This window comes from Nannospalax galili, unplaced genomic scaffold (genome assembly GCF_000622305.1).
Source record: "Nannospalax galili isolate Female #2095 unplaced genomic scaffold, S.galili_v1.0 scaffold1124, whole genome shotgun sequence".
Classification (NCBI taxonomy): domain Eukaryota; kingdom Metazoa; phylum Chordata; class Mammalia; order Rodentia; family Spalacidae; genus Nannospalax; species Nannospalax galili.
In genome coordinates this window covers 1,364,320-1,385,401 of record NW_008351693.1, presented here as the reverse complement: position 1 = coordinate 1,385,401, position 21,082 = coordinate 1,364,320, and the positions used below count along the sequence as shown (strand labels likewise).

General features: G+C 42.3%; 1 protein-coding gene across 3 annotated transcripts in view; it reads right to left on the bottom strand.

Annotated features, from left to right (window-relative positions):
* Window positions 1–6,480: 6,480 nt before the first annotated feature.
* The window catches only part of Pigk (phosphatidylinositol glycan anchor biosynthesis class K), a 132,625-nt gene continuing 118,023 nt past the window's right edge, over window positions 6,481–21,082 (bottom strand). For all 3 annotated transcript variants that reach the window (XM_008848653.3, XM_029553824.1, XM_008848655.3), the window contains one exon: window positions 6,481–7,412. In XM_008848653.3, the coding sequence (XP_008846875.1) occupies window positions 7,249–7,412 (164 nt within the window). In that variant the 3' untranslated portion in view covers window positions 6,481–7,248. The remainder of the gene's footprint in view (window positions 7,413–21,082) is intronic.

Genomic DNA, 21,082 nt, shown 5'->3' with positions numbered 1-21,082 from the left:
CATCTTCTGTCCTCTGCGGACACTGCACGACGCAGGTGCACTTACACACATGCAGGCAATGCACTCATACACATAAAAACACATAAGTTAAAAATTAAAAAAAGAAGAGATAAGGATATAATCTGAAGAGCAGTTCCCTTTGGCTTTGGCAATGAGCAGGTCACTGAAACCATCAAGTGGAGCATGTAGAGGAGAGGAAGTGTGAAGCCAGAGGACAGAGGGCCCTGAGCGACAGCAAGACAGGGAAGCCACTCTAGGAATTGGGGCCCTTTCTCAAAAAACAGCTTCAAAATGAAGATGGGAGGAGCTTCACAAAACACGTAGAAGGGAGAGCATACAGTCCTGAGACTTTCTAAGATGAGGAAGGTACGAACATCTTACAAACTATCAGGGCACACATTTCTATGTGAGAAGAGATGGAGGGATGAGAGACAAGGTTCTCAGTAAGCAGGACCCAGAAAGAGGAGATGGCATGGGGTCAGCACTCTGGGTACAGGGACATCATCTCCATCTCTGCATCCAAGGGACTGGAGGACAGTGTGGAAGGGAGGAAACAGAGGCAAGAGGCAGGAAGTACGAGGTTACATCACCCCAATTTAATTTCCAGATGACAAAGCAAATCCTTCTGGGAACAGCATGGAGCGGGTGGGAAAGGAAGAGAAGTGTCCATTGTGACAGAACAGCGGATAATGGATACACAAAGGAGTAGGGAAATCCAATCTGTCTTCAAACCATGTTCCAGAGAACTGGTCTCTGCCCCTTTAACTGCTAGCAAATAAAACATGAAGGTTTTGTTTATGTAGTAACTGAAAATAAAAGTTTCTTGGTAGAGTCCCATTTGGTGTTTTTTGTTTGTTTGATTGTTTCTGTGTATCTGGCAGGCAGTTTTCTCATGAGTCTTTCTAGAATCAGTTTGTTAATCAATTTGCTACTCTTTCAGAACTGATCATATTCTTGCCTGCCTTGCGCCTCTGCTACAGTGGGCAACACATTAAGACAGGGTTTCAGCTGAGGAGCTGGGCAGTTGATAGCGGCTGGAAGAGGGTGAGTGGTTTTTCTTCAAAAGTGTGGCCCCCGGCAGGACCACTACAGCCAGTGGACGGCCCCACACCCAAGAGTATTTGGATAGCACAAATTGGACTCTTGTGAGTTTTTTTTTTAAACAAAAGAGGACAGGAAGTTAGAAGTTGGTGGGTAGGGAGGTGGGGGTGTACCTCGGAGGGGCTGGGAAGGTAAATGTGATCAAAATGCATTGTGTCAAATTCTCAAAACTAAAAACATGGGTTTCAGCTACTATCACCAAGCAGCTACTCTGAAGTAATAGTATTTTTCTGTGATTTCCTGTGGTTCCTGGGAAAAATGATGTGGGCCTTACTTAAGGGTCTCTCTCTAGCACCTCTGGAGCTCAGTGTTAGGGGTTGGCTGGGGCCTGGCCTGGGCCCCAGAATATACATGCACAGCTTCTCCACAGGACTCCGCTTCCTCAGGAAAGGTGTCGGGTAAGAAGCACGGCTGCACAGTCCCGTACTAAATTGTGTAGTACTGTTCTACGATTAGAGTCAACCACTGTGGCCAGCCCATATACAAGGCAAGGGGAACTGTACTACAGACTCCACCTTCAGAGGAGCGGTGTGCTTGAGAACTGGCAACATCACACACACTAACTGGATGCCTGTTAGCAGCATTTGCTACTCTCTGAAACGTTGAAGGAAATAAGAAGAATGTGAGTGGTGGTTTGCCATCTTCGAAGGTCTGAACAGAAGTCAGAGATAATGCTACAGTGCTGATTCACCTATAAGACATGCTATGCTGCCCGTGGCTGACAAACAAGTGAGTGCTGATAATCTTTTAGCATCTCTTTGCAGGAGATAAAATTGCACGCCCCGTGTTTACTGTGACATTACCCACAGTGGCCAAGAGGAGGAACAGCCTAGATCACATCAACAGATGAGCAGATAGGGAGAGTGTGGCACAGGGTACAGAACAGAACAGACCCCTCCACAAAGGCACATGGAATTATGTCATTTTCAAAAAAAACGGATGAACCTGGATACCTTCGTGTTAAGTGAAATGAGCCCCTCAGAAGGACAAGCACTCCATTTTCTCCCATATGTGGAATCGGGGTTTAAGTATATGTAGATGTAAACATATATATGACATAGAAGCAGGAGGGTTTGGTAGGGAAGAGAGGTCCAAGGGGGGGGGTACAGAGGGAACAGGCAAAGACAGTACTACATGTTTTCCCACATGCAGAACCTAGGTTTAAATACACACATCTCCTTCATGTACCCATGAAGATCTTGTTAGCCAGCTCCAAGCTCCTCCATTCTGAAGTGATTTGGATTTCCAGCACTAACTTACCTCTCTAGATTCTTGTCTTTCCTGGCCCATTACTCCCAGTAATGACCAACCAGGACAGACATTTAGCCATGACCATCGTGGCATTCTTTGGCTACTGACTGGTTATTCCTAGCAAAGGCCAAATGAAAGTCAAAACCTCATCTACTTCCCTCCCTTTTCCTCTAAACACGGAAGAAGACAATCTTGCCTTCCCACATAGGTCTGAACTCTCCACAGAGCCCTCAGGATGCCATCTGGCTGTCTATGTCATTAATAGCTCTTCAAAGGACAGTCTGTCTCTGACTCCCTTGAACCCTAAACCTTTCATACACAAACACACACACACACACACCATAAAAGCAGGGCTGCTTGGGGTGAGGAAAAGGACCAACAAGAGGCAGGTGAGGGCAGTTCAATGATACAGATGTATGAAATGTCACAAGACCCATTTTTTGTACACTAATTTGAAAATCAAACGGGAAAGAAAAACATGAGCTGCTTAGGAATATAATGTAGACCAGAGCTTCTCCCTTCCAGTGTAAGCTGCATGGGGATCTTACTAAAATACAGATGCCGTGTCTCGTGGCCTGGTACTCCTCAGGAGTTCCAGAGTAGCCCCATGATCATGGTCTGTATGCAGGGGTACCCACTGACTAAAAGTTAGCACAAAGTACTAGGGTGCCTGCCTGGCTCCTGTGAGCCCTCCCTTCCCTCAATGGGCCCCGATGAGTATTCCATCACAGCTTTGCTGCTTTTGGGACCCTGGTCCTCTGGTGGGTAAACCCCTCCTGATACACAATCAGTCCCACAACTTTTAGAACTGGAATTAAAGGACCGTGATATAAAAGGTGGCAGTTACCAGCCAGGTGAGAAAGCCACTTCCCAGGGAAGGAGAAGGGGAACTAAGTACCAGGACAGTCCAATCCAGAAACCAACTGGCCCCTTACTACCAAGATCACCGAGCCTACTACCTCTAGGAGAGCAGCTGTGTCTAAATCTGTTCTACGTGGGTTTTTAGCATTTGAAACTAAGACGTTCTGATAAGGGATTGGGGAAAGCTTTCTGGTGAAGGACTGCAACATTATTATCCAATGTCTGGCCCCAGGAATGAAGACACATTATCGGCGTGGTTTAGCACACTGACGGTGCGACTCCAATCATCGAGAAAAGACACTAGAGAAAGAAGGCTTATGTAAGACTGAGAAAAGCCCCACCTATATAAAATAGGATGAGAAAAAGAGAGAAGCAAGAAAGCTTGTGGACTGAGATTGCTGAATAACTGAAAGATTATGGAAGGAAAAATCAATGTAAACGCAGACCACTGCAAGCAGGACACAGCAGGATGGCCCAGCGTAGCAAAGCCAATGAGGACTATGGCCAGACCTGGGCAGAGCAGAGGATTTGAGAAAAGTCAGTGGTGTCCCAGTCAGCAGAGGCCTAAGCACTGGCCTTTCTGTAAATACTAGATCCACACCGTGCAACCTGCTTATAGCTCTGAACTCACTAAGCCAGATACTTTACAGCACATTTCCTGAATGCTGTTGTTGTTGCTGTTGTTGTTGTTGTTTTGTTTTGTTTTGGACTCACAGAAAAAGAGTTTGGTTACCAAGGTTTATTGTCAAGATGGAAGCTGTTTCCTGTCTGAGCAGTGGGCATGTGGGCAGGACAGGCAGCAAGAGAACAGCAGCAAAAGCCCTGGGCTCCAAAGCCTAACAAGCAAGTCATGAGGCTGCTGCAGGCCAAACCTGCACGCTGATTTCATCTCACGATTTTACAGCTGGACCTCAGGGCATGTTTAGAAATTATCTTGTTCACAAATTAAAACAGCATCTACCAAGGTGGGCTTAATTTTGGTAAAAAGAAACTGAGAGTGTGTCTATGTTAATGCAATATTTGTTGTAAGGATTCCAGAAACACATGAGTCAAAATCTCGAATGATTCCCACAGTAACTGTAACTCTGCTACAAGACATACATCATGGAAGACATGTTAGCAACACACAGTAAAGTGGAAAACTCTTGGTAAGCAAAAACAAGCTGAGTTATGTTTGGTATGGGAGTCACCAATTTCAAGTAGTGGAGAATCTATAAAACTTAAAACCATAAATGCGTGCATTATTTTTGTGTTTATTTCATTGTTTTATCCAATTTCATTAGCTCTGCACACAAACTACATCTTCATTTCATAAGCTACAAATAAAAGTCTTTTGTGATTCTGGAATCCATGACACTGGGTCTGGGTCTCTTGTTCTCACACAGGTGCCTTCACAGGGCTGCCTCACTATGCCCTGCCCTCCCTGAAATGTCAGAACATGTCTGTGAGGATTCATTTGCCACTTTCCTTTACTCCCCTAAGGACACCATGAGGGAGGGGAGGAAGGTGGAAGAATCACACCTTGAAACTTTAAAAGGTGGGCGAGTGCCACAGAGGAGGGCTCTGTCACCATTAACTGAGCCCTTGGTGTGTCCCTAAGCAGAATGAGAAGGCAGCCCCACACGTTTACAACTTCTGAAATGTTTAGTCACACCAATGGCTCATCTGTCCTCACCACACTGGGAAACACCAACACTGTCACGTGTTCAGCTCTTTGGGACTCTGAGAATATATTTCAAAATATGATTGATCAGGCAGAACATGGGCTGGTTCAGCCACACTCCAGTGCTGCCCTATATGCTCACACGTGAGGTGATCTGCTTAGTACTGGCTGCAGAATACGCTCCATGAGATTACAGTTACACACAGATATGAAGCTTTCTGCCTCAAGTGTATTCTGAAAATTCAAGAAGTGAAAGAGAAAAAAACAAGTGCTCTTTGAAAGTCTGCCTAGACAGACTGAATCTGTGTGCTCTGCCCAGCAGCTCTTCTCTGTTTGCTATGAGAACCTACTCCAACCTCTGAAGAGGGATCTCTTTACCTTCCAGCAGCCTGACATCACAGTGCTTCATTATGTTCAAATTAAATTACTTTGGCTCAAGAACAATTCTAATTCTTTAACCATTCTAAAAACTCCACCCCACCATGTTGCTCATGACCCTGTGTGCATGTCTGGAGGGTGACATAGTCAAACTGTCTCTTACCATTATGATGATCAGACTGCTTAGCTTTCTGTCCCTACCTTCCTGTATCCAAAAAAGATGCTTTTCTATGTAACCAGATAAAAATTTCTTCACCTACATAGCACACCAAGAAAATGTCAATTCAAACAATGATTTCACAGACAGAAAAAACTTCATTATCATTTGTTCTGATGGGGAGAAGACAGCCACTCTTTTGCCTGTGAAAGTACGACAAGCTTTCAAAAAATTATTTATTTACTTATTTTATGTGTATGAATGTTTTGCCTGAATGTATGTAAGTGCACCTGTGTTATACAGTGCTTGCAGAGGCCAGAAGAGGGCGTCAAATCCTCTGGAACTGGAGTTTTGGATGGTTGTTAGCTGCCATGTGGGTGCTGGGAAATGAACTCAGGTCCTCTGCAAAGCAGAGAGTACTCTTAACCACTGGGCCGTCTCTCTAGCCCTAAGTATGACAATTTTGCTTATCACTAAAACATAATATTTTAGAAGCTAAAAGATCAACAGATCCCATGGATTGTTAACTTTAGACAGTTTTACTGTGCAAGAAGAGCTCTCTTCTTCTTACTGTTATCTACAGCTATAAAAGAACCTTTGTAATGAAAACAGCTGCATACGCAGTCCTCAGGTAATACAAATAGAACATATAAAGGCATCCTCCGAGACATGAACACAAAACCTGCAGGCATTCTCCTACCCTCATATCTGAGAGTGGCCACAAGACACAGCTCAGTACTACCTCCTCCACAGAAAAGGTCTGAAGATCATCGCACATGAAGGCTGGGCTGTGTGTGCTCTATGCATGCCATACTTTCTGGGACTGTCCTCAGGGAAAGTGTAGATCCAGTTAGTCAGCAAGATTCACCTTAAATAAATTCACTGTTGGCTGTCTCTTTCAAGATAAAAACTCAAGAAAAGGTGATCAATTCTAGAGACCCACAGAACACTTAGAAATGAAAAATAACGGTGTGTTTCTATGAACAGTTAACACATGAAATTCTCAAAGGCTTAAATTTCCTAGACAGTTGATAAAGTCCTTGTGACTCTAGGTATCACCAAGTAAGAAACTGATTTTTCATCTTTATTTGCAATTAAAGCTACAGAATTCCAGGAGTGACTGACAAGGGAAAAAAACTGAAGAATGAACCAAAGGGAAACTCTGGAAACAAGGTAAGTGGTCCAACAGAAGACTGTCACATGAATACCACACACTCATACAATGCGTACTGTACAGCCACACAGTGTCTTTTTCTTATTTTATCTTGTTACCCAGGCTGGCCTTGAAGCCCTATGGCTCTGTTGAACTCAGCTTCCTGAGCAGCCCAAACAAGAGGGACGTGCGTCCATGCCCAGTTGACAATGCATTCTTAAAGAAGAGCCAAGAGGAAGCAGAGGTTGATAATATGTTGTAAAACAAAATGACAGGTTATTAAGTGATACGTTCTATATGATCTGTACTTTGGGGGAGAATTTGTACATATATAAAAAGACCAGAAGAACATATACAAAACTGTTAATAGAAGTTACCTCTTTTAGTGAGAATCAACACCTTCACTGTTTTTACTTTTACAGATGAAAAGAGGGTAAAATGAATCAATCAGTATATTCTGATGTCATTGCTCCCACTTCTCTCTCTCTCTCTCTCTCTCTCTCTCACACACACACACACACACACATACACACACACACACACAGAAACATTCAGTGTCGACTAACAATTGCACATTAACACCTATTTTTCTTTAAATTATAAAACCATTATAATTAAAATTCAGTTTTCCTATTTTTTGTCTAATTTACAATAGCAACATATTCTAAAACAGAAGGCATGTCTTCATCCAAGGCTGCAATCTTCCACTCGTCCTTCACGTACCCTTGAGTCTAAAAAATGAACTTCATGTGCTTGATTCCATAGGTCTTGAAGAAAACCATGATGATAAGGGCCCACAGGCCTAGAATGAAGCCCCCAGGGGGGTGCCAATCCTTCAGCTTCGGTTTCTGTAAAACAACAGTAACACGGTCACTGATGGGTGAAGCACTCATTCAGCAGTGGGTAAAGCAAACACTGGTGGAAAGGAGAGAGCTCAGCAGTAGTGTCCAGGGGACATCATTAAATGCACTGGGGTAGCAACAATGGTAAAGACTTCCCCAAAGGCAAGCCAATTCTAACAAAAATTATTTCCTCAGATGGCCTGTCCTGACCAAGTCATCCATCTCCATCCAACCATCTCCCCTCACACCAGATGCTCACCAGGGAACCAGGCCTGGCAATGCTCACATCCCCACTAGTTTCCAGTTTCATGTCTTTCCTAGTCAACTACAATTCCCTGAGGGCCATGCTGTTAACAGGAAACAGACACTAAATCAGTGGGCAAACACTGGCTATGCAACACCAGCTGTTCCTTCAGTCACAGGTGCCTTGGCCATGTTTTTCCTTCACAGAGAAGACCCTTACCTTGTTGGGCATGTTCAAAACCCACTAACTCAGATGATGCTAACTCCTCTAGATTGGTCATAGCTGAAAAGCTCTCTTCTTTGAATTCTCATGGTCCTTGATCTATAACTTCTGCTGTCCCTCCTACCTACCATTGCAGTATCCTGTTTCTCTCCATACCAGCTTGCTACGGTCCAAGCCCATGTAGTGTTCTGCACGCCAACTTGCTACGGTCCAAGCCCACGTAGTGTTCTGCACACCAACTTCCTATGGTCCAAGCCCACGTAGTGTTCTGCATGCCAACTTGCTGTGGTCCAAGCCCACGTAGTGTTCTGCACGCCAACTTGCTATGGTCCAAGCCCACGTAGTGTTCTGCATGCCAACTTGCTACGGTCCAAGCCCACATAGTGTTCTGCACGCCAACTTGCTATGGTCCAAGCCCACGTAGTGTACTGCATGTCAGTTTGCTATGGTCTAAGCCATGTAGTACACTGTACATCAACTTGCTACGGTCCAAGCCCACGTAGTGTACTGCATGTCAGTTTGCTATGGTCTGAGCCATGTAGTACACTGCACGTCCCTTTTCCAATCCCATCCCACGAAGCACAGCTAATCATCTTGGGTGTGCTTTTGTCCAGCAAGGATCAGTTTTGACCACCTCGCTCTCTTTCCAAAACTTTCATTATGGCCTTGTAACTGGAAGTATGTGACTGTTATGTCTTTGTGTCCACTTTACTCAAGTACTGACTAAGATGGTAATAGTTAAGAATCAACTTTCATCAGTTCCAAAGTAATTTATTAAACTAAAAATGACAAAAATTCAATATTTTAATTTTGATCATAATGGTGGAGTTTTAAACCAAATGCTTAACAGGAATAAACTGATATTTATATTCATAATTCTCAGATCTTCAATCCTTTGTCTGTTCCCATGCTCTTACTTCCTCCTAAACACTCCCCCAAATCTATCTGAGAATATTAAACACAAAGCCGGGTATGGTGCTATATGCCTGTAATTCTAGCACTCAGAAGGCTAAGACAGACATTTGAGGCTGGCCTGGGCTACATAGCAAATTCCAGGATATCATGGGCTTCATAACAAGACCTTGCTTCAAAAATAATTCCTGGTTATTTTCCACTAAAAGTATGGAATGCGGGTAGGCATTCTGGCTCCATACAGCTCACCTGCCTAACACGCAGAAGGCCCTGGATTTAACCTCCAGCACTAAACACACACACACACACACACACACACACACACACACACACACAGTGTCTGCAGTGGGCTCTGATTATTTGTGTGATGATGGGGATGACAAAAGTCTCTGACCTCCAGCATCACACAAAATAATCACTGCAGCAGTTCTCAAACCATTCAAATGGCAGAGTTTGTAGAAGCCATAGCCTCTTTACACTGTGGAGAATTTTTATTTTTTTCTGTAGGAGGTCTAGAATAATGAATACAAAGCAGTTTATATTAGACCAGGTAACACTGCTATCATAAGCCTGTAGCAAAGAAAAATAACTTGTGAACCAGCATGAGTGCCACTCTGTTGTCCTTTTTATTTGCCAGTCAAATGCTTCCTACGACCCATGAAAGCACTGAACAGCCTTAAGAATGGAGAAAGTTGCCGTGACCATTTACAGTAGAATTTCCTCCACACAGCAGGCAGATGTGCACTTGAGTACAGGTTAAGAGCACTAATCTAGTTAGGAAAACAGGATTCTGGTTTTCCCTAACTCAAAGTCTCTGGTATACATGACATTTGATATGGGTACACATACAGTAATAGGTATACACATTTCTATAATAGGAAAACCTGATGATTATTTTCAAATTTTAACAATAAGGTAAACTCAACTGAGGGCTGTAGGATATAGACAATCTTTCCATAAACCAAATCAGTAAGTTGTGGTGCTAGAAGGGTTCAGGAGGTGTCTAAACCAAGTCATGCTTAAAGAGTAATGGTGAACACCATTTAAGTTCTGTTAAGAGATTACCGAAATAATACACACTTAATAGCAAATTGTACTTCTATAGCCATAGAAACTACTTTCTGGTAAGATGGTTTCACTGAGGTTCTAATTTTACCATTAAATCTTAAGCGCAGAGGCCAGAAAGAGTTTCCAAGGACAGACAACTAAGGGAAAAACAGGATCTTTGGAACCTTCTCCAAAGGTTCAACAGTGACAACAATGAATCCTAACAGCAGTTGTGGAGTGGCCTGGAAAGCTGGCTCGAGGCTATGGGAGTACACTCTTGGCCTCCAACCTCTGGGCAAGCAAGGGGGCAAAGAGAAAAGCCTGGTGCCGGAGGGTCAGTTCCCCAAGAGAAAACCTGGAAGGAATAACTGACGATGAAGGGGTGTGTGCGTGTGTGTTTGTGTGTGTGTGTGTGTGTGTGTGTGTATACCAAAATTAGAATATGGTACAAGTCACAAATACTAGTTTAATTTGCTGCCTCCCAGTTCCCGGGAATAGTAATACCAACCTATCAGACACATATACAAGAAGACATTCATATATAAGAGCACAGTGAAAAACATCCATTGTTGGCATCCAAAGAGAAAGAGAAAACCCAGCACTCCTAAGGCAAGATGGGAGATGGAGACAGAAACAGCTGGCAGCCAGGTAACCTGGAGCATGTGTCCAGCAGCAGACACAGGAGAGAACCTGCCTCAGCAAGGTGGAAGGAGAGAAGGAACCCCAAAGCTGTCCTCGGACCCCAGCATGTGTGTGGGTAGCGTGTCTCTCCAATAATAATTTTTTTTTTTTTGTCTTTTTGGGACAGGGTCTCCCTGTAGCCCGAGCTGTCCTGGATCTCACTATGTAGACCAGACCGGCCTCAAACTCACAAAGATCCACCTGCCTCTGCCTCCCAAGCGCTGGGATTAAAGGCATGCGCTACCACGCCTGGCCAATAATAAATTTTTTTTTAAATTTTTAAAAATGATTTATTTAATAACAACATACTTAGAAGAAGCATATCATTACAACACAATTGACATATTCAATAACGGTTTCCTGAGGTAGGATGCATCTCTTTCAAAATTGGCTGTAAATTTTTAGGTTTACAGTTGAATTATTACAGTTATACAATATTGTACAATAATAAATTTTTAAAGACTGAAAAAAGACAACAGGAAAACCAAGGAGGGATCTATGAAGAAAAATATTCCCACCCATTGACGATTACATCTGGAGGATGTAGAGAAGACACCTTTATATAAAATTTAGGACGTTACTACTCAGCACGGGTAATAATGAACAAAACAACTGGAAACACAAAAGCTGCATAAGAGGGAAACGTGCACTGACAACAGTCTGAGATGAAAAGCAGCACAGGTTTACGACAGTAAAACTAAAACCCACACAGGCTGGAACGGTGCTCAGCACACCTGAGTCCTTCATTCGCTGGCTGCGTTGGACTCCTGGCACACCGGGCCCCCATCTCCATGCTTCCCTGGGTCCATGCTGTTTGCAAGGTGGTGTTATAGCAGTTCACATAAAGAGGTGGAATCTGGAGATCAGTTCAGTATAGAACAGTTGCCTAGCGTGTGCAAGGAATACCTGAGATTTGATTCTCAGCACTGGGGAGGGAGGGATGGCAGGGGAGAGGGAGCAAACCAGATTATCTAAAAACTTCTTTCGGTCAATGGAATTTGACACAAGTATAGCCTCAGAGACTCTACTTATTTCTGCTCCATCTCAGCTGCCTGCAATATCATGAGACGAGATGGCATCTGTGGAGAACTGAGGTCCTCCCAGACTGCCCAGCAAGAACATCTAACTAACCACAGTCGACCAGACACACTAGGGACAATGAAGAATCTGCCCAGTTAAACTCAGCCTAAATTGCCAACTTGCAGAATTATGAGCTCAACATATGATTAAGGCTTTAAACCAGGAAGCTGTGGACTGGTTTACTATGCATCAAAAGCCATGAAATATAACCACTGAGGTGACAGTTAATGTGGAAGGAAAAATACTGCTTCTTAAAATCATAATGAAAAGACTCCCATTGATACATATGTAGCTTGAGAATTCTGCAATGGAGTAAGGGCAAATGACGGATCCTGCTCTAGCATGGCCTCTGTTGGGATGAGCAAGGTCTCCCAAGATGATCACTGCCGTTCCTTGAGAAAGAACTGCAGAGTCAGAGCTGCAGTCCACAGATCCAGGAGCTCAAAGCATCCTGCATCACTATAGTATTCAGCCATCACCACAGACTGAAGTCACCAGCATAAATACCTCCTGTGCTGACTGTCTTCTGGGCACCCTTCCCAAACGTTCTTTCTCAACCTGCCAACTGAGGTCCGGTGCCTTCCCTTTGAAAAGAACTCATCAGAAGTAATCAGATGCTGCCCCCGACTGGACATTCGAACATCTCCCCAGACCTCTGTGCACTTGAACCTCAGTAAATTGTCAAAGCAATTAATCTGATCTTAGACAATTATGGAAGACTCACGTCCATACAGCTTTTGTTTTAATAGAACGCTGCATACAGTTTTTCCTTACCATGGCTTTAACTTTTCTGTGATGAGAATTCCTACTATTAAAATTCTTAGTTAATATTACTCTGGAATACTGGCCAATCCAGACACAACTCCTGGGAAAGAGATAGTAAATTTTCATTTGTGGATATTATAATTAGATATAACAAATTCTATACAATAATCTGTAATAATTATTGAGAAAAGCTCATTTTTGAAATAAGTATTCTTGTTAAAATCAGTACCCATCCATTATGCCAGTAAAAGTCAGAAAGTAGATCTTTTTTCATTCACAATACCAACAAAAAAACATAAAACAGCCAGGGGTGCCCATAGCATGAGGTGTTGGGTAAACAATCTGTGTTACTCCACAGAAAGGGGTAAGCAGGGAAGAAGAACAAAAAGATAGGATAATGTTAAACAATACTGAACAAGACCAGAAAGATGAACGAAGGAGACCAGAAACAGGGAATTTGGAATTTATAGATGAGGGAGGAGCTGGGGACAGAAGGTGGACCTGATCTAAGTTCACTGTATTCACATACAAAATTACCAAAGAGTACATTTTAAAAGTTTCAATGGCTTACAATAATAAAGGTTAAGGAGGTTCTCCCCTCTTATCCGTGAGAATTGTGTTCCAAGACCCCAGCAGACACCTGAGAGAGATCACGGGCAACATTGAAATCTCTATATATTACATCTTTTTCTATACACACATCTTCTCATTAAGTTTAATCTATAACAAAATTGATGAGATACAGTTATACCACTATACTGTAATAAATGTTATATGAATGTGAAGAAAGGAAGGTAGAAAAGAACTGTCGCAGGTCAATGGCATGGGGATACCTCTTTACTGGCACTGTAACAGTGGGTTGGCCTTTGAAAAAAAGTCAGCTTTGTTCCAACTCAACACGAAACACAAAAACACACTCTATATGATTTAAAGTCAGAGAGCAAAGGCTGAAGAACCTGCAGAGTAAGATAGCTGTAAGACCAAATCAATGAATGAAAACAAGAAAGAAAGTGGAAAGCAAAGAAAAATGTCCTGTGCCACAGGCACAAGGGGTTGTCAGTGAGTGAGACAGGGAGGTGAAAAATTGCACAAAGTTATAAAGGGCTACTGACATCATAAAAACAATGCATTAAATATTTTCCTTTTTCAGAAATTAAACCAGTAAATATTAATATGGCCAGCTTTTCAGAAAAGTAATCTGTTAGTAGGTTTACTTCTTTAAAATGTTCCTTTTTTTTAGGCCTGGTGTGGTGGCACATGCCTTTAATCCCAGCACTGGGAGGCAGAGGCAGGCAAATCTCTGTGAGTTCAAGGCCAGCCTGGTCTACATAGTTCAAGGACAGCTGGGTCTAAGACCAAAAGAAAAAAAAAGTGTGTTTTTTTTTACTCCTAGGAGCTCCATTAAAGAAACTGAGAACTGCTGACAAAGGTTTTACACAATTTCCAGTGTTAGCCACACGATAACAGGAAACTACCTATCCAAACAAGGGAAGCACTGCATGCTCGTACATCAGTCATCAAACAAGCTCTCAAACTATCTTAATGATCTGAGAGACCCTTATCTCAAAATAATAAGAAAATTAAAACAATATGCCAAGCAAATGACATTCAAGGACAGTATACAAGGGGGAAACACACCAACACCTTAGCAGCACTTTTCTGGAGGAAGGAGGATTATGGGTAGATTTTGACCAGTTCATATTTATATGTACTTCTGAAAAAAGTATACATATAATAGGGTAGAAATATACAGTAAAAAACTATTAAAAGAGTCTACTGGCTAGGGAGACAGCTCAGGGTTAAAGCACTTGCCATGCAAATGTGAGGACCTGGGTTTGACCCCCAGACACCGTGTAGCTGCTGGGTGGAGGGAGCCTCTCCAGGGAGACAGGGCTGCCCAGAGTAAGCTATCTAGCCGCACTAGCCATATTTGTGAGCTCTGCATCTGATTGAGAGACCCTGCCTCAATGAACATGGCAGAAGAGTGACAGAGGCAATTCCCCAGCATCAACCCTGGACCTCCGTATGTACATGTGCAAATACACACACACACACACACACACATGCACGCATGCACGCACGCACGCACATCCACACACAGAAAAATGGAAAAATAAGAGTCTGCCTGGGAGAAGCTTCACACACTCTTCAGACCGGGCCCGGACCACTGCTTCATACTGGATGTGCACTTCCCACAAAGTAGCATGAACAGCAACAGAAAGCAGCAGCTTGCTCAGTATGCTCGCTGGAATTACTGCCACAACAATGATCCTATTCTAATATACCTATATGCAATATTCTAGACATTCCAATGATTTTTACTTACAATCAAGTGACTGATTGGTATAATTATTGCATTTTGTAGTATAGCTATATCTGAAGTGAGTTCATATTAAAGTATTTCTTATAATTTCATTTGTGTCCATTAGAGCTTCTCCTGAAATGACTGATTTTATGTAGTTAAGGTACTCTACTGACTGCTATTAAATACACTCTCTTTTTTAACCTCTCACAATAACATCTACAATGAGAAGGTGGAAAGCATACATAAAACATTGCAGTGTGTCAGGAGCCAACACTCAGAAGCTAAAGGGCTACCAATTATCAAAATGCCTAACATTTCAAATTAAAGGGCTAGGTAGCTAAGCAACACTGCACTTAGAATTGTGAACAGTATTCACCCCCCCTTCATGTTGCTAGAACATTACCATATAACTTCAAAACACTTAAGAGAGTGCAAATCTAAGTATTTAAATTATGCAAAAAAGAGAAACAGGATTTTTGAAATTGTACATATTTATTGCTAAGGAAACAGAAAATTACCAAAGTTTCATTGAGATTCTTTTCTAAAGACTAATGGGACTTAATTCTACTATTTTTTTATTTTTATTTACTTTACTTTTTACTTTACTTTACTAAGACAGGATCTCCCTGTAGCCTCAGCAGGCCTAGAACTATGTAGATCAAGCTGGTCTCAATCTCAGAGATCCACCTGCCTCTATCTCCTAAACTCTGGGATTAAAAGTGTGCACCACCACACCCAGCTTAACATGCTATATTTTAAAGAAACAGAATTATAAAACAATCTACTAAGGTTATAGCTGTAAGTCAGAAAATAACCAGTTTCCCCTATCTACTTAATGATAGTTTTTTTGGTATTTCTAATTCATCTATATTCTTTGTGTCAAATATAGTTCATATTAAACTTTATGTTAATAACATTGGTGAAACCGCAGCAGGCAGACTTCTGAGCTAGCCCCAAGATTCCCTGTCCCTGAGGAGTACTTACTGGTGGTGTGTGGACGGGACCTGTGAACAGGGAGGGTATCTCCTGCTAGCAGCTGAATGACAGGACAAAAGAAGGGAATCTGGGGTGGAATTAAGGATTCTAATCAGTTTACTTTCAGCTCATCAAAAATACAGTTATTTCTGGGATGGAGTAAAGCCAATGGGAAGGAAGGGGTTGACCTAAAAGAAGGTACAGATATCTAAGAAGGAAGTCAAGGACACAGATATGGCCAAAGTAACCATGACGCTTCCTGTGAGTACTGAGGACCACACAGCCACAATGCAGAGAAACCAGAACAGACCACCTCCAGAAGCTGAGGGAGGGCCCGAGTCCACAGCCATGAGAACCAAGCATTGAGTGTGGAGACCAGAGCCTCAGATGACAGTTCTGGTTGGCATCCTGACTGAAGCTTTCTGAGAGCCGAGCAGGAGGTTCAATTGAGCCAGGCCCAGACTCCAGCCAGACTCCTGGAACCTTGGGGATGTGGAGAAAGGGGGACAGCTCATTCACTGCTGGTGGGATTACAAACTCGTGCAACCACTATGAAAAAATAGTGTGGAGAACTCCTAAAAAGCTAAAAATGAACCTACCATTTGACCCGGTTATACCACTCCTTGACATGTACCCAAAGGACTCATCCTATCGCAGATCCATGCTTGTTGCTGCTCTTTTCACAGTAGCTAAGAGATGTAAGCAAGCTAAGTGCCCCTCAACTGACGAGTGAATAATGAAAATGTAGCACATTTACACAATGGAGTTCTACTCAGCAGTAAAGAAAGATGAAATGAAATCTGCAGGTAAATGGATGGATCTAGAAACTGTTATACTAAGTGAAGTAACACAGACTCAGAAAAAAAAAAGACGTATGTTCTCCCTCATTTGTGGATCCTAGCACCAAATCCTTATAATAGATGGAATCCCTCTGAAATGGGCCAATAGCTCATGGGAAACAGATGATGCAGAGATCTGAAAGTTCAGTGCCTTGCCACAATGGGAGGAAGCTCATCCCACACCTATCTTCCCCTCCAAGGCTCAGAGACTTTTGCGGGAGAGGTTGGCAGAAAGAATGTAAAGCCAGAGAATGGGGTGGAGTGTTAAACGAAGTGTCCTCTGACCACGCTGCTAATGGAAACCATTATTCCACCAAGGTTGAACTCATGTTAGCAAATCCTTTGGTCTTTGATTTCTTATTCCTATGTTCCCCCCTTAAACTTCATTGTATATATATTTTTATATAACCTGCTTCAAGTTATTTCTGGGAAAACGTGTTAAAAATGCCTCTCTTTGGAATATATATATATATAAAAATTAAATCCCTGCTTGTTACAAAGCAAAACAAAATTAGGACACAAACTTGGATAAAAATGTACTAACAGGGCACAAGACTATCACATTTGATACTTGCTCCTTGAGAGAAAAACGCATAATAATTGTATTTTTTAAATGTACAAAAATAAAACTAACCATTCTGTTCTAACTCTGCCCTCCACACTATTCGCTCTCCAAGACCCGGCTCAAACACCCCCTCCACAGGCTCTGCTCTGACGCCAGAATCACCGGCAGCTTCTCTGCGCACCGCAGATACTTTGTCACTATCTCATACCATAAGACATTTTGATCTGTTTACAATATTCATTTCTGAACCTTATCAAGGTCTCATAAGCTTTAAAACCAGAAGTCAATCAGTCCACCTTAGCTATACATTATTTTTCTCTTGAAAACAAGAATTATAAAATATTCAAATACAAATGTCAAATATTAAATGCTAATCTACTAATTATACTCTTGGTTTTATAACTTTAAAAATTTAAGAACTGCAGTAATAAAATAATATCATCTTAAGAAGCCACAGGGAGAAGTCAGTTAAAAATACTAGTTTAAACCAGATGTGGTGGCACATCTGTAGTATTAGCACTTCAAGGCTGAGGCTGGAGACCTGCCATGAGTTTGAGACCAGCCTGGCCTATTCAATGAGTCCTGTCTCAAAACCTATACACGCACATGGTTCTAGTTGCTTTTCTGTTGCTACGCTAAACACCATGACCAAATACAACTTGGAGAAGGGAGGGCTTATTTCAGTTTACAGATTGCAGTTCATTGTTGAGGGAAGCCAGGAGTTCAAAGCAGGAGCTGGAAACAGAAACCATAAAGGAACACTGCTTGCTGGCTGGCTCTCAGGCTCGTGCTCATCGACCTTTCTTACACAGCCCAGACCCACCTACCTGAAGATGGCACAGCCCACAGTAGGCCGTGCCCTCTACATCAACTAGCAATCAAGAAAATGCTTCACAGGTGGAAATACTGTAAGAGCCGGAGGGACAAGACACCTGGTCACCTGATGCTAGTTAGTACACTGTAGACATGGCAGGGAGGCGATAGCAATGAACCCCACAGTACCATAGTCTAATAAGGTCTGCATCAGGGTAAAAGCAGTTGGCATGGCAAGGTGAACGGGGAAATTACATAGGGTCCCACCTCAAGGTGAAGAGCTCCAGGGAATCAATGGATGTTGAAAGAGGGAGAATCAGTTTTCTCCAGGGATGAGCTCCCTGAGAGACAATCCCAACTTGACAACCGTTACTAGCAGCACATGCATACACACACACACACACATATATATATATATATGGGTCACTTCATTCTGATCAATAGAACACTTGACCAAGAAGATATTACAATCATGAACATATACTCACCAAACTCTGCGGCACCCAACTTCAGAAAAACAGTACTACAGGACATTAATATCCAGAAAAAAGAAAAAATTTAAATAAATGTATCTTTTATTCTAAGAAAAGCAACCCATTATTCTTTCAAATAAATAATAAAGTTTCATTTATCAACAGTGCCCATGTCTGCTTAGATCTATGTTATTTAACTCACCCATGAAGGGCTGAATGGTACAGAAATTATCAGCCCATCCAAAGCAACTTGAAATTCAAACCCAAGATAAGAAGCAATGGTTTTCAGATTTTGGACAACATGCAGTCATTATCAGATCACTAAAAAACCGAAATAAGAGTCATCCTTAAATTACCCCAGGCTTGCTGCATTCAGGCAGTATCTGAAACACAGTACAGGAGGAAAACCTGGACAGAGCCTGTGAGTCTTGAATACACACACACACACACACACACACACACACACACACACACACGGAATTCCAGAAAGGAGGGGTTGCAGGAATGAACGCATAAGCAAATTCATAAGTGAAGCTAGAGAGATCTGCAGAGGGTCATGCTGAACTCTGAGCACAGTTCTACTATGTGTACTCACGACAACCAACCACTGTCTGGGCTTGAGACGAGCTCAGGGGCAGAGAGCTTGTACAGGGCTAACCAAACCCTTGCCTGGGTTTAGTCTCCAGCACCACAAAACAAAATAGAACAGAGGGCTGGAGAGATGGCTCAGGGGTTAAAAGCATCTTAACTGTCCATAACTCCAGTTCCAGAGAAGTCCAATGCCGTTCTTCTGACCTCCACGGCATTGCACAACACAGGTGCACTCACATACATGCAGGCAATGCACTCATACACATAAAATAAAAATAATAAATAAAAAAGTTTAAAAATCAGTACAGAACAAAATAAAAAAGAAGAAACAAAGAAGAGAAGGAGCTGGGAGAGAGGGACAGGAAGGAGGTGAGGGAGGGGCAGGAAGGAGGCGAGGGAGGTGCAGGAAGGAGGCCAGGGAGGGGCAGGAAGGAGGCGAGGGAGGGGCAGGAAGGAGGTGAGGGAGGGGCAGGAAGGAGGGGAGGAAGGGACAGACCTGTAAGTGGAGGGAAAACCCAATGCACTAAAAGACCAAATACTTCCCAATACTTATTCAGGTATAGGTAACATACTTATAAGTGGACAGTGCTTGCAAAACATAGAATAGCTGAGGTACAAGGATAATCTCAAACAAACACACACCCAGTGCTCCTGGATCTGCCTAAACAACTTAAAAGCAATCCTTACAGAACTCAAGCTGACTAGAATAAAATCCATCACTCACTATTTTAAACACAGACACACACAGACACAGACACACAGACGCAGACACACACACACACACACACACACACACACACACACACACACACACAATGAAGAAGTAATGAACAGAAAGAGAACCAGGCATGAGAGGGTGGATTTAATGGACAAGAAACTTAAACCTTAAACAGGATATAAAGGGAAACGACCATCTAGGAGGAAAAATAGAATACACAAATAAAACCTATAAAAGATTTTCTACAGTTAAAAATAAGATCTATGAAATAAAAATACACTGGAAGCAACACAGGGAAGGAATGTCATCCTAAAAGCAGCACAGGAAAAGAGGGGAAAACACCCAGCCTGGGAACTGGGCACACTGTCAAGCAGAGTATTCCCAAGCGTAGAGGGAGAAGATGTAAAACAAATAATGGCTGAAATTCCTTCTAATTTCAAATCTATATGCTCAACACCAAGCAAACAAAATAAAGAGAAAACCACACAAAGGGACATCATAATCAAAATGCTGAACACCAGTAAAAAGCAGTGGTCAGCAAGAAAGATTTATGGAACAAGGCCAGTGCCCTGCTGGTCACCTGGTTTGTAAACTGGAGTGCAGCCCTGTTCCTTCACCTCACAGCTTTCACCCAGCATCAGCAGTTGAGGAGCCACGCCCAGACCACAAGGCACAAGGCCACAGCCTGGAAGACTTCCTATTTGGGCCCCAAGGACCAAGTTTGTTGGTCTCTGTTACAGAAGAGGAAACATTCAAATGTTGAAAGACAGGCTATCACACACAGGGAGGCTAGACACATAGAAAAACATCTTGAAACATGCTGAAAAATTAAATAAATGCAACTATTAACTTAGAACTCCAGAAAATGAATCAAACAAAAAATATCTTAAAAAAATATTTTATTTATTAAGCCAGTACCATATTGTTTTTATGACTATAGCTCTGTAGTAGAGCTTAAAATCTGCTTTGTAATCAGGGTTGCTTTGGCTATCCAGGGTCTTTTTGCTTCCATATGAATTTAAGGTTGGATTTTTCCTAATTCTGTGAAGTATGTCACAGGGATTTTGTTTGGGATTGCATTGAATCTATATATTGCTTTTAGCAAATGGTCATTTTCACAATATTAATTCTTCCAGTCCATAAGCATGGGAGGTCCTTCCACCTCCTGGTGTCGGCCTCAATCTCTTTCTTTAATGATTTAAAATTTTCATTGTAGAGATCTTTGGTGTCTTTTGTCAGATTTATTCCAAGATACTGTTTTTTCAGCAATTGGGAATGGGGGCATTTCCCTGTATTCCTTCTCCAATTGCTTGTTATTGGTATATAGAAAGGCTACTGATTTTTGTAGATTGATTTTATAAATTGCCACTATACTGAAATGTGGAGAGCCACAGCCTCCGCCGCCATTACAAGATGGCGCCGGTGTCCAGACCTTCTTAATAGTAA